This window comes from Dama dama, chromosome 9 (assembly GCF_033118175.1).
Source record: "Dama dama isolate Ldn47 chromosome 9, ASM3311817v1, whole genome shotgun sequence".
Taxonomy (NCBI): domain Eukaryota; kingdom Metazoa; phylum Chordata; class Mammalia; order Artiodactyla; family Cervidae; genus Dama; species Dama dama.
Genome location: NC_083689.1, coordinates 15,167,321 through 15,181,780, shown reverse-complemented (window position 1 = coordinate 15,181,780; position 14,460 = coordinate 15,167,321). Strand labels below are relative to the sequence as shown.

The window sequence follows — 14,460 nt, the reverse complement described above, 5'->3', positions numbered from 1 at the left end:
GCTGGAGGCGGCCCGCGGCCCCGGAGCGCGCTGGGCGGCGGCGGCGGCGGCGGCCCCTCGGGTTGGCTGCGCTGGCTGAGGCGCCGCGACCCCCGCCCAGCCCCTGCTTCCCGCGTCTCTCCGCGCCCGCCCGCCCGGGAACCTCAGCCCAAGTCCGCTGCTGCTGTCCGTGACGCCCCCGCAGCCCGCAGCTCATTGGCCTAGGCCGCCCTGACTGACGGCGCTGCGCCGCCATTCATTGGCCCTTCGCGACCCTCCCGCGCTGCCATAGGCTCTCGGCCTCATGACGCGCTCCTAGGACGCTTGGCCACTAGAGCGCTTGCGAGACCCCAACCGGGCGGGCCGACCCGTCTGATTGGCGGAGTCTTCCGACAGGGCCCGGGGCCCGCCTAGCGAGGCTGCCGATTGGTGGAGGCGCGCTGTCCGGCAAGCCCCGGCAGAACGTTCAGTGTCAATCCCTGGGTGAGAGGGCGGGGCGGAGGCGCAGTCTGCTGCCCCGGCGCGCCGGCGGCCGCTGGCCGGCGGCCGCGCAGCACTCGGAGGCCCAGGAGGCGGTCCAGGCAGGCGTTCGCCCGGCCCCGTGCGCGCCGCAGTCCCCCGCCCCCGTTCAGTGCGGCAGCGGCTGCGGGCCAGCCAAGGTTGGCGCCTCGGCCCCCCCCAACCCCAACCCCGGCGCAGCCGCTGTCCACCTGCCAAGCGAAGCGGGGGAGGGGCGCGGCAGGCGCCGCGGGTCAAAGGTCGCCGGGCCGCCGGCCGTCGTCATTCATAAAGCCTGGCGCAGGATAGCGGCAGCGGGGTCGGGTCCAGGATGGGACCGTGCTGGAGGAACTTCAGGAGGATGCTGGGCTCTGGGAGGGGGGCACTCAGTAGATACCTCTTTGCTGGGTGCCCACCCTGGCCTCTTGCCAGTAAGAGCTGGCACTTGTTAAATACATTACTTCGCACCACACTCCTTTCACGTAGGTACTATTATCATCACTCCCATTTTACAGATGAGGAATACGGGGCACAGCCAGGTTGAGGATTCCCTCTGGGCAGTGCAAAAGGAACCTCATCTCCTGGAACAGAGAAGTAGCAAGATGCCCCTTCCTTCAGCGTGCGTGCGTGCATGATTAGTCGTGTCCGACTTTGTGACCCCATGGACTGTAGCCCTCCAGGTTCCTCTGTTCATGGGATTATCCAGGAAAGAATACTGGAGTCGGCTGCCATTTCCTCTGCCAGGGGATCTTCCCAACCCAGGGATTGAACCTGCGTCTTTTGTGTGTCCTCCAAAGGCAGGCAGATCGTTTACCAGCTGGAAAGCCCCTCTTCCTTCAGGGTCCCCTTTAAATACAGACAGCCGTGAGGACGGTCAGTTTCCCACCGCCACGTTTGTGACATTCGGGGCTGGCTCAGTCTATGCTAGGCTGGGGGTGGGGCGCTGCCTTGTACACTGCAGAGCGTTCAGCAGTATCCCCACCCCATGCCGGCAGAGCCTCCCATTCCTCTGCTACCTGTGACAACTAAAACCATCTCTCCCATGCTAAGTCGCTTCAGTTGTGTCCAACTCTGTGCAACCCTGTCGACTGGAACCCTTCAGGCTCCTCTGTCCATGGGATCCTCCAGGCAAGAATATTGGAGTGGGTTGCCATTTCCTTCTCTAGGGGATCTTCCTGAGGGAGAGATTGAACCCTCATCTCTTAAGTCTCCTGCATTGGCAGGCGGGTTCTTTTACCACTAGTGCCACCTGCCACCAAAACCATCTCTAGGCATTGTTAAATGTGCCCTGGTTGGGGGCAAAACTGCTGCCCAGTTGAAACCACTGAGGTAGAGGAAAGCCCAACAGGAGGTGATACCAGGGCCAGGGGACTGGATGAGCTAGCCCCCCCCTCAGCTTGGGGAGACTGACTGGTCTCAGGTCTACAAGCCAACTGGCTGCTCTGAGTCTGGACTGGTATGATCTGAACACCCCACCCAGCAGCCATCTAAATCCATGCTCCTAAGTCCACCATAGTTTCAGGGAGAGAAGTCTGGGTTTTCCTGTGAATTATGGGGAAATGGCTCACCACTTCACCTGGCGATGTGGAGTTACAAAGTAAGTTTAAGTAAAATTTAATACAAGTATGTGGGCCCTCAGAGAGCAATGTTAATTTCTTCTGGTGGGTCAAGGTCATGACAAATCTGAAAAATCACTGGTTATGCTCTATCTGCAGAACAGCTGGGTTGCTTAAATTTTGAAAGCCCCTTCCTGGACCTCAGTCTGGAGTACAACTATGACAAGACTATAAAAAGAAGCTGAGTAAGGGAGAAAGGGGCAGTCAACCTACTGGTTGAGGCAAGAGGCAGCCGCCCCCCACCCCCCCAACAATGCTCCCATTATGAGGAGAGACAGACACAACTGCCTCCACCTACTGGAGACAAAAGCAGAAAGAGTCTAGATGAAGTGCTTTTTATTTTCAGACCAACCAAACATTTACTATAAAAACCTTTAATACACAAACTGCAATCACAACAGCATCCACGTAGCAGCGAGGGAATAGGGGTGAGGGTGAGGAGCATGGCAGGGGAAGGAAGGTTTTCAGGGTCCCTACTGCTTCCCTGGTCTGCACTGTGGCCTGAGAACACGGGGTCTTGGCAGAGTGCAGATCAAGGCAGCCAGAAGCAGAGGGGTCCTGACACCAATACTGAGACAGACTGAGAAGAGCAGGCCCCTCCAACACGCCATTGTCTCCAAGGGGCAGCCTCCAGGGAAAGCCAGATCCAGTTGGGAGGCAAGAGGAAGGTGGCTGTGACCCAAAGGAGAGTCAACCATCTTAGCATCCTGCTGATCACCTTTTTGGGAACAGAGTTTTCCAGAGGGCTACTGAATTGAAAAGACTTAAAAAATCATTCTGGCAAAAGGACAGAAATTGTGTCCGAGTTTGGGGACTCCAGGCAGCTGGGTGGATCTGTGCAGATGGTTGGGAAGGGAAATGAATGGCAGAGCCTTTGGCCCAACAGGGTCGGAGCCTTGCCAGGCATTGACCAGAAAGCCTCAAGGCAGGCCAGGGAGGTCTGTGGGAAAAGTTTTGGGTCAGTGGCACTCCTGGGACGACGGTGGCACAATGACCCGCAGGTGGAGTTTATAGTGTGTGTAGAAGAGAGAAAGGACACTCTGAAAGAATTAAGAACTGAAGTACCAGGTTCTTTCAGGTCTGGGCAGTAGAGGGGAGATGACCCTCTAGGCCAGGGCTAGGAGAGACCAGAAGCCTGTTCCTTCCTGAGGGCCAAGTATGACTGGCCTGGATATAGCTGATGGCCCCAAAGTCCTCCATATGCCCTTCCCGATGCTCTCCGGGAGGCCTGGCTGCCCCTTCCAGATGTGCCAGGAGAGACTGGCCGTGGTCCCAGCTGGGCCCAAGTAGGGCCTTGGAGTCCCACAGTTAGATGCAGTCCATGGAGTTCTCAGGGAGGAGGCCCGGGATGCAGCCGGGGAGACCCAAGCCCTTGATGGGGGTGCAGCCGAGGGGGAGACTGCAGCCCAGGGCGGAGTCCTGGTTCTCTATGGCCTCCAGCCTATCCATGTTGTTGTCCCAGTTGATGTGGAAGCGGGTCACCCGGGGGTTTGAGGCCAAGATGTTCCGCTGGAGCTGGGGCAGGAAAAGGAACACCAACCCTTGTTAGCATGCCCTCGTATTCCTCCCACAAAACAGTGCGCTCTCAGACCCCCTCCCAAAGCCCAGGAAGAGCTGACTTTGCTTATTCCATTACCATCAACAATATGTGTACAACTCCAGGGAATGCCTGTATACCATGACTTAGGGCTGGGGCCTATCTAATCTTAATTTTATCATTATTTTTTTCTTAATATATATATTTTATTGACGTATAGTTGACTTACAATGTTTCAGGTGCACAGCAAGGGGATTCAGTTATACACATATATTATTTTTCAGACTATTTTCCATTATAGGTTATTATAAGGTATTGACTATAGTTCCCTGTGCCATATACAGTAAACCTTTGTTGCTTGTAGCATATCTATTTTTTTTTAATTGGAAATCTAGTATTCTATTCATACTAAGTCAAACAAGTGGAATTAAAATGTCATAAATTTTTTAGTTAGGCAAAAATTCTTAAGTTTTCTAAAAATATATACATTACATATACTATACACACACACAAAAGCTTTCCTACTACATTTGATAAAGGCTTGAGAAAGAATATATTATTGTTTTTATTTTGGCCATACTGCCGTGGCATGCAGGATCTTAGTTCCCCAACTAGGGATCGAACCCATGGCCCCTGCATTGGAAGTGCAGAGTCTTAACCACTGGACTGTCAGGGAAGTCCTAGGGCCTATCTAATCTTGATTCTGTGAGGCAAAGTTCTGAGAAACAAAGATCTTTCTCTCTCTTGTTCCAGCCTGATGCTGTGAGAGCCGAGCACCACTTAATAAGTGACCTTGGCTCCCAATTCCAAGGACTCAACTACCCCCAAGTGCAAAGGACCACCTGTCTGAAGCAGGAAGTGTGGAGAAGAGCCCTACCTGAGAGAAGTCTGGTTTCAGGGGCGGGTTCTCGCGCAGCTCGGGGCTGAGGTACTCATTGTTGACATAGTAGCCGACTCGGATGAACTCCTGTCCATGGTAGGTGCAGGTGATGAGGACCACGGTCACTCCCACGGCATCGGTCTCCGGGATGAGGGATGGGTTGGGGGCATCCGCCTGGGGAAACACATGCTGGGCTTGAGTACTGACGGTCTCGTCTTATCTGGTAATATGATTCTCAAGCAATGTGTATTTACACGGCCAAAAGGGTGGTCTCTGCTCTGAAGAGTTTTCAGTTGAGGGGGGAAGACAGAACCATCATACCAATGCCTGTAAAGTGCCGAATGGGGCAGATGCCATCAAGGAGAGGTATACGGCGTCCAGGAGGAATGTAATAAGCGAGGGGGCTGTTGTTGTGTAGTTGCTTAGTTGTGTCTGACTCTTTTGCCACCCCCTGGACTGTTAGCCCGCCTGGCTCCTCTGTCCATGGGATTTCCCAGGCAAGAATGCTGGAGTGGGATGCTGTTTCCTTCTCCAGGGGATCTTCCCAACCCAGGGATTGAACTCGCGTCTCCTGCATTGGTAGAGGGATTCTTTACCACTGAGCCACCTGAGAAGCAAGGTGGAGAGTGGTATAAAATGAGGCTGAAGGGGTAAGCAGGTAGGTATCAGTGAATTAAAGGCTTGGGAAAGGCTGAGGATGTTTAGCAGAAGATAGGTGTGGCATTGCTCATTCCATCTGAAAATCTGACTCTGGAGGGAAGTGCAGCTGCAATAGGAAAAGAGCTAAGTGGGAGTCGGGAGACCAGGCAGGGGGCTATAGAAGTCATCCTGAAGAGAGGACAGTGGCTTAGACCAGGCCGTAGAGAAGGACAGAAGTGGACAGATTTCCGGGGGTGTTGCTAAGGACAGGACCGGCTATACAACTGGTGCAAAAGGAGACTAACACAACATCAAACCGTAGGGCCTCAGGCTCAAGAATTAGTTGTTTCAGCCAGTGATGGCAGAACATTACAGCAAGTGTGGGGCCCGTGTGACTGCATGGTCACATGCCCGGGAAGCTGGCCCTGCTGCAGGGTAGAGTAGATGGGGCTGGCCAGTGGGTGGAGTAGAGGTGGGCAATGAGTTAGGTGATGGGACGAGGTTGCTGAGATTGGGGCAGGAATGGCCAGGATTAGGTAAATGGATTTGAGCCCTGGCTCTTAAACTTTACTGTGCCTAAGAATCATAAGAATCTCCATTTCTGACAACCCCTGTGATGCTGGATTGTTGTTTAGTTTCTAAGTTGTATCTAATTCTTCTGTGACTCTAAGGACTGTGGTCTGCCAGGCTGCTCTGTCCATGGGATTTCCCAGGCAAGATTACTGAGTGGGCTGCTGTTTTCTGCTCCAGGGGATCTTTCCCACCCAGGGATCGAACCTGCGTCTCCTGTACTGCAAGTGGGTTCTTTACCCCTGAGCCACCGGGGAAGCCCGTGATGCTGGATTGGAGCCACTTACAAGCTACACTGGATCCTCATTATTCAATCATTCCATATTTGAAAATTCGACTGTTCGCTCAAATTTATTTGTAACCCCCAAATCAACATTTGGGGGCTTTTACAGTCATTGAAGGACACAGACAGCGAACAGGTGGGATCTGAGTAGCTCAGTGTGCCTGTTCCTAGTTGAGACAGAGCGAGGCAATCTCAGACTAAACCTATTTTTTTTGCCATTTCTAGGCCACAGTTTTTGCATTTTTGTTGGTAATTTTGCTGTTTAAAAAGGCCCTAAACATGGTGCTGAGTGAGGGCTGCCGTGTTCCTAACAGCAAGAAGGGATGTACCTTATAGAGAAAACACATGTGTTAAGTAAGCTTTGCTCAGGCATGAGTTAGAGTCCTGTGGGCCATGCGTTCACTGTGAATAAATCCAAAATAAGGTGTCTTTAAACAGAAAAACACATAAAACAAGATTATGTATTGACTAGTTGACAAAAATGTTGACTTGCATAAACTTAACACTGTATTTCCTCTAGGGCAGGAATTCCCAACCTCCCGGATCTAATGCCTGATAATATCTGAGGTGGAGCTGATAATAGAAATAAAGGGCACAATAAATGTAATGTGCTTGAATCATCCTGAAACCATCCCCCCACCTCTCTGGGTCCATGGAAAAGTCGTCTTCCCAGAAATCAGTGCCTGGTGCCAAAAAGGCTGGGGACAGCTGCTCCAGGGGCAGTGGTTTGGGATTCATTAATTCTGTGTCCACAGTAACTTTACAGAACAGAACTCCCGTGAGTAACAAGAATCAGCTGTAAATTGGTGGCTCATTGTAACAGCTATGACGTAATAGAGATGGGAGATGTCTGAACTACCTTTGAGAGGTCAGACAGTGCTTGAGAGCTGAGCCAGGATCTGAACCTGAACTTGGACCAATGAACCATCTGTGTGCTTGAGTGTCAGAGAGGAGTTTCTAGGTGTCAGGGCCCAAGGCCAAGTCTTTCTTACCTGAAAGACAAACATGTGTCTCCCTGCCGGGACGGGGCCAACCAGTACTGAGTCTAGGATTTGATCAAACTCCTCGCTCTCGGCTGAGCCAACATAAATGATCTTCCACTCCAGGTCTGCAAGGATATGGGGTGTTAGGAATGAAAATCATTTAACAGCAAGAAAGCTGGGGAAGGGCCTTCTTGTGGTAGTTTTGCATCGGTCCTTAATACATTGGTAGATCTTAATTCTTAAAGGACACCTGACATCCACTGGAGGTAACCTGCCAAGGTTTGAATCCCCATTCTGTCTTGTGACCTTGAGAAATTCTTTAACCTCTCCATACCTCAGTTTCTGCATCTGTAAAATGGGTAAAACCTGGGAGGGTTGCTGTGAGTAATAAAATCTATTAAAAAAAAATTTTTTTTTAAATTTTAATAAACAACACCTGACATCCACTGGGCACCCAGTGCCAGGCACTGCATTGCTGGTCACCAGGGCAGGCACGAAGCTCTATTTCCAGTGGGGAAATTTCTCCTGTGGGCCTAGCTTGGCCAGGTGACCTTGACTCTGCACCTCCAGGGCAACGCAGGCCTCTCAGAGCCTGAGGGTGAACCATATGGCAGAGGCTGAATTAAGGGGCACGTGACGGAGGCTCGGAGACATACTGAGGAGGGAAGAGCAGGGAGCTGGGACAGGAGGCAGCATCCTCTTTCACACACAGGGCCTGGTGCCACCGAACTGAGTAGATCCCTCGACAACTGGGGCAGGGCGGCGGGTTGCAATCTGGTCAGAGAGCCAGCCAGCAGGAGGGGGAGATGAGGTTGCTGGGGGAGCCGGCCAGTCCCCGGGTCCTCCAGATCCAACACCAAGTCACACCTGCTCTCGGACCTTCGGGTGAAAGTGACTCAGTCCACAAACGTGGCACCCTAAGGCCATCCTGAACCCCAACTGTCTGGCATCCCCTTCCAGTTGGGGGACCCCCATTCCTGGCTCTCTTCTGGCCAGATAAAAGAAAAAGCGCTCCATGAGACCCCACCCGTCAAACACGGGAAATTCCCAGTGACTGAGGGCTCTGGCAGGAGGGCCAAGTATATCAGGGGCAAGGTCACGCTAGTACAGGGAAATCTGGCCGGGGACCTGAAACTTATTTTAGGTTCTTTGAAATTACACAACCTACGGGCTCCAGCAGCCGGGGCAGAAATTTCACAAGCTGTGATTTTCACAGGAAGCACACTGTCTTAGAAACTGCCCTGTTCCTTGGTCTAGTGTCCCACCAGAGCACCCAACTTTGATGCCTTTTAAAGAGAATATTTATTTATTTGCCTGCACCGGCTCTTAGTTGTGGCCTGCAAACTCTTCGTTGTGGCATGTGGGATCTAGTTCCCTGACCAGGGATCGAACTTGGGCCCCCTGCACTGGGAGCTCAGAGTCTTGGCTACTGGACCACTAGGGAAGTCCTTCTAAAATGACTTGGCCCTTCAGGCAGTGTGGACATCACATGCCTTTAAGAGGGCTCATCCTAGGAAATGAATTGGAGTGCATTTTGCCAAAGGAACACATGTCTTCCTGAGACAGTTCCTAGCTGAAACGTTCTTGTTTCTGCTTTTAAAACGCACATAGGTAAATTAGAAACACCTGTCATTTGAATTGACTGTTTACTCTGAGGGAGAGGGCAGCTGAATGAGGGTAGGGCTGAGAACGGATAAGGTCACCCCCATGTCTATAAGTGGTGCTACTGGTAAAGAATCTGTCTGTCAATGCAGGAGACGAAAGAGACCGGGATCTGATCCCTGGGTCGGGAAGATCCCCTGGAGAAGGAAATGACACCCCACTCCAGGATTTTTGCCTGAAAATTCCATGGGCAGAAAAGCCTGGAGGGGCGCAGTCCATGAGGCCGCAAAGAGCTGGACATGACTGAGCAATTGCGCACATGTCTACAAGGGCCTGAGAAGTCTCCCCTCCGACTATTATTTCCATTTTCCCTGACATGTTTGTGAGGAGGAGGGGGAATGGCCTCTCATAATCCTTAGACCCCTGTTCCTTAGTAATCTGATCATGTCCTAAATCTAATTTAAACCCGTGGCAGTCTCTTTTTTAACTTTTATTTTATTTTTGGCTTTGCCACACAGCATGTGGGATCTTAGTTCCCCAACCAAGGATTGAACTCTGAGCACCCGGTATTGGAAGCTCAGCATCTCAGCCACTGGACCACCAGGGAAGCCCCAGAGCACCCAACTTTGGAGGCACAGCAATGCCGGGCCACGACTATGGAGGTCGGTCACCTGAGCTCCATGCCCTTCCCCGATACACTGGTTTCCTGTCCTTTCACAGCTGACACCCAGCCTTCTACTCAAGGACCCTGGCAGGCCTACAGGATGTGGGTGCCATTTGACTGAACTGGGCTTCAGCCAAACTCCAGTTTCTTATTTGCAGGAAGGAGTTAGTTAAGCTTACTGATTTATTTTTGCTACAAGTAGTGACACAACCGGAAATAACATGTTTTTGGATGAACAGAAAACAAGCTAGCCCTGTTCTCACCTTTCTGACACGGTTCTATCATTTGGTATCTTTCCTTCTGGGCACCTTCCCCATCATCAGTGGAGTCACATACGTGTGTACTTAACTAATGTGTTGCATATGTGCTCAGTGGCTAAGCTGTGTCCAACCGTTGTGACCCCATGGACTGTCACCCTCCAGGCTCCTCTGTCCATGGGATTCTCCAGGCAAGAAAATTGCAGTGGGCTGCCATTTCCTCCTCCGGGAGATCTTCCCAACCAAGGATCAAACCTGAGTCTCCTGCATTGGCAGGCAGATTCTTTACCACTGAGCCACCTGGGAAGCCTAACTAATGTGCTGAGGGTGGATACAAAAGGGAGACTTTCACAGAGTAGGCCCTGGTGTATGCGACAGGCACTCAGCTTTCAAAATTGTTGGCAACGGAGTTCCCTGGTTGCCTAGTGGTTAGGATTCCTGTCTTCCACTGCTGTGGCCCGGTTGTCAGCGAAATGAGATCCCAAATTTGGCATGGAATGGCAAAAACCCCAAAACACCTGTCAGCAAAACCTAAACAAGACTGTGTGGGTGCAGACTGGAAGAGAGAAACGCAGGTGGTCAGGCGAATGGGTTGAAATGGTTCCCAGTACTCAGGTCAGAAAGAAACCAGAGAATTAACCAAGGACGACAATACTCACTCAGGAATTAAGGAGCTGAGGGACCTCCCTAGTGGTCCAGTGGCTAACACTCCAAGCTCCCAATGCAGCAGGCCCAGGTTCAATCCCTGGTCAGGGAACTAGATCCCACATGCTGCTAATAAGAGTTCACATGTCACAACTAAAGAGATTCTGCATGCTGTGACTAAGACCCAGGGCAGTCAAATAAATAAATAAATATTAAAAAGTAATAAGAGTTAAGGAGTTGATAAAATCACCTATGGAAGACAGATGATTGAAACAAGGACCTACAAATTGGAATTGCCTCTTAAGCAGAGGAATCCTGAAGTGACTTCACTTTTTTGAATAGGAGGTGGGGATATCAATCACAAACAGCACAAATTCATTCCTACTGAATATGAGATAAGGTTGCACACGTATAACACATGCCTAGCCTTTCAAGTAATTCCAAGGGCAAATGGATTCCATTGTTTTGTCTTTATGCCTTAACTTTATCATCTAACCACTGCACAAAATGCTCCTCCACTATGTATGAAAACAAAATCCAGACCAATGATATGATGAAAAACGTAAAAAAAATTATGGTAGTTGAACCAGCTGGAGAATCTGTTTCCTGCCCCCCAAAAAACACAAACAGGACTACCCTGGTGGCACAGTAGATAAGAATCCACCTGCAGTGCAGGAGACACGGGTTCCATCCCTGGTCCAGGATGATCCCAACATGTCTCAGAGTTACTAGCTCCCTGCGCCACAACTACTGAGCCCATGTGCCACAGCGACTGAAGTTTGCTCATCTTAGAGCCCATGCTCCACAACAAGAGAAGCCTCCTGCAATAAGACACCCAAGTACCACAACGAAGAGTAAGCCCCTGCTCACCACAACTAGAGAAAGCCCAAGTGCAGCAATGAAGACCCATCGTAGCCAAACACACACACACACACACAACCCCCCAAACAATCAAAAAACAACAAAACAACCCCAACCCCAACAACTTATCTAGTAGGCCTTTTTCTGTTTATCACTTTCCTTTTGTTCATAATATAGATGAACCTTGGCCTGACTACAGCGTGTTACGTGTGGGTCAGAAAATCTGGCTCTAAGACTTGTTCAGGCAGTATCTCATGAATCTCTCAACTAAACTGGGGGAAAACACACCCAATGTATTGAATATAGACCCAGGCTTTGGATGCATTTATTTCCAGATGCTGCTGAGGAGGAGAGACAGAGAGAGTCAAAGGGGTTCAGAGCCCTTGAGCAATGGCTCAGACTGGGGGCTGGGTGTTCAGACCTTCAGTTGCCAGGTAATAAGGCTGACTGAGACTTTCTCTAGAATCTAAGAGACTTCTAAGCCAGGCCTACTCCATCTGTTTGGGAGGCAGGAGAGAAATCCTCTTTGCTTTGTGGGAAGAGGCAGAAAGCAAGCTGACAGGTCAGAGTGAAGCACAGCCCTACAGGTACAACCAGAGTGTCTAGACTTCCAGTCCATAGTTGGCTTTCCAACTGGAATTCCTCTGAGCAAAAGCTTTACTGTCCAGGTATAATTAATAATAGGACCCCATTGCCCTCTTCTGTCCTGTTTATGTCCCACTTCTAAAATAGTGGGTGCATTCTTTTCCAGTATATAGCAAAGATAAAGAACCGTGGACTCAGAACTCAGAGACAAGACCTAGTGTTAATAATTCTACACACCAGCTGTGTGACCTTGGAAAAGTCATTTTGTTTCCATTAAAAAATAATGACCTTGGGGACAGAAAGAACTGTCTTTAGGGATTTCCCTGGTGGTCCAGTGGTTAAGAATCCACCTGCCAAAACAGGGGACATGGGTTTGATCCCTGGTCCGGGAAGATCTTACATGCTGTGGAGCAACTACTCCTGAGCGCTACAACTACTGAAGCCTGCTCACCTAGAGCCTGTGCCCCTCAACAAGAGAAGCCACCGCAGCAGGAAGTCCAATGCACCACAATGAAGAGCAGTCACTGCTCACCCCAACTAGAGAAAGCCTGAGCAAAGCACCGAAGATCCAGCTCAGCCAATAATAAATAAATCTTAAATAAAATACAACACAAATAAAAAACAATGACCAGCAGGTTGACTTTAGACTCTCCTGATTCTATAAACAGATTAGTAAAGTAACAGGGCAGGGGCTTTGCAGGAATGAAAGTACTAGATAATGACCATGCAACCATTTTTAAATGCCAAGAGCACAAACAGACTGATTGAAACCTGATCTCCTGCCATCTGGGAACTATGAATCCCTTCAACTATTAGCTCCTTACATCTCCTGGCTTTAAAATTAAATCTTATTCCACAGGGTCATTCTACACTTTATTTATTTATTTACACCCCGCCTTGTTCCAGAAAGGATTTAACTGGGCATATTCTATAGTTAGTCATAAGTAGAATGACTCCTTGATTTAAAAAGGAGAGAAAGCAGGGACTGATCCAATGGCCCCACCCAAGCACACCAACATCGAAACTCTTCAACCCCAAGCTAGTTGGAGAAGCCCATTTGCAGGCAAACCACCCACCGACAACCGAGAGGTGCCAGTTAGAACAGCCTGGCCTTCCAGGCCGTCTCTTCTCTTTTAACCACCAAGTGGAGAAGAGATCTAATGGAAGTACTTCCTCCTGAAAGTGGTGCCAAGACTCGCTGAACGACCTTAGATCTTCCGGTTTTTATAGACCTTTACTTGAAAGGTCTTTTACTCTCTGTGGCTCCCGCCTTCTCATCTGTGAGATGAGAGCCATGTCCGCCTTTTGTCACAGGGATGAATAAGCACATCTGTGAAAGCGCCTTGGAAAAGATGCACAAAAGGCTGTGACCTCCCAGATTGAAGCCAAACATCACCATGGCTCGGCCTGGCACACCCACCCCACACCGTGCAAGTCGAGGGCAGGCCATCAAAAGTGTTGCAAGCTTCGCTGCAGTGGGTCAGCAGGAATCCAGCAGGCCAACAGTAGGAACCAGCTAACGTCTGCCTGGCCATGCCACTCCTCAGATCTGAGTGTGTTCATTGAAGCCCACAGTCAGGGAGGAGGAAGGAAGAGGAGCTGGGGAGACCAGATTTATCCTCGAACACTGGAGCAGGAAGCCAGGTCATGCCTCTCTTGAGGGAGTAGAGGGTTGGGGCCAGACTAAGGAGGGAAGCCAGGTTCTAGGGTATATGTTTTGAGGTAGAAAACAAGGTGTGTGTGTGGGGGGTTGGGGTTAAGTATCAGCAGGTAGGAGATATTATGGGGAGACAAATGGGGCTATAAGGATGCGTGAGGTCTTGCCAGAGAGGGAGGATATTCACAGGTAAAATGGGGGAGGAGGCTGCGGTTTTCATATGGGACATGGGAGGGGGCTAGAGCTTAAGATCTCCACAGGAAAAGAGTGAGGTGGGAGTGTCTCACCACAGGGGAGAGGGGATTGGTGGGGGAGGCTGGGTGGCTGGAATGGTAGTCTGCCCATACAGAAATAGAAAATGGGGAGGCTGAGGTCTCTACATAGAAAACAGGTGCTCAGGAGGAACGTCCCAGGCGAAAGAAGGGGATGAAATGGTCTCCACTAGGGGAAAAGAGGAGTAACCATGGGGGTGGGGTGGGATGGGGGTAGTCTCCAAGCGGGGGTTGGGGCTGGTGGGCGGGCTTTGGTTCAAGGGAGATCGCGGTTGGGGGAGGGGGAGAAGGGGGGTGTGTTTGGCAGGGTTGGCCTCAGGGTTGTCTGCAAAGGGAGGTCGGGGTTAGCTCAGGGGAGTGGGGTCTCCACAAGGGCCCAATCTCACCGTCTGCCAGGGCCTCATTGCACTCAAAGCTGATCTCGAACCGGAAAGGGCTGTGGAAAGGGCTCGGATTCTCCAGCACCGCCACGTTCAATACTGACACTTTAGCCATCGCCTCGTCGGGTCGCGGCTGAGGCCAGAGCTGGGGCCGAGCCCGCGGCTGGGTCCTGTTGGGTCAGCGGAGAAGCTTAGCCCAAATCCGCTCCCGCCTCCTCTGACCGCGATCTGAAGTGCGTATCTAGTCCGCGCGCCTCCTTCAAATAGCCGGCTCTCACCCTACGGCCAATCACCGTCAACGCTCCAGGAATGCGCGAGCGCTTCCTCAGCCAATCCTGGAGCACCGGTCGGCGCGCGCCGAGACTCCCGGGACCAATCCGTGGAGCTCCATCTCAGGGATAAGAGAGGGAGGCGGGACCGTCTCTAGGCTTCTTTGGTGTCCGCGGGGAACCAATCCCCAGAGTCTCCGACTCGGAAGTCAAGGGCGGGATGGGCGGGGTCAGAGCGCCTGGCTCTTCTTGGCCAATCCCGAGGGTCCCCGCACTAGCGTGG

The 14,460-nt window shown here is 51.1% G+C and overlaps 1 protein-coding gene and 1 non-coding gene across 2 annotated transcripts; both read right to left on the bottom strand.

Moving 5' to 3' along the window:
- Positions 1-2,412: 2,412 nt before the first annotated feature.
- Positions 2,413-14,352, bottom strand: ASF1B (anti-silencing function 1B histone chaperone). Its single transcript, XM_061150105.1, has 4 exons — positions 13,915-14,352; positions 6,995-7,110; positions 4,508-4,684; positions 2,413-3,608 (listed from the first exon to the last, which is right to left on the bottom strand). The coding sequence occupies exons 1-4, from the start codon at positions 14,021-14,023 to the stop codon at positions 3,402-3,404; spliced, it is 609 nt and encodes a 202-aa protein (XP_061006088.1). The 5' UTR covers positions 14,024-14,352; the 3' UTR covers positions 2,413-3,401.
- TRNAG-UCC (transfer RNA glycine (anticodon UCC)) lies at positions 4,234-4,306 on the bottom strand. The gene has a single exon. It is a non-coding gene; the product is annotated as a tRNA-Gly (tRNA).
- Positions 14,353-14,460: the final 108 nt, after the last annotated feature.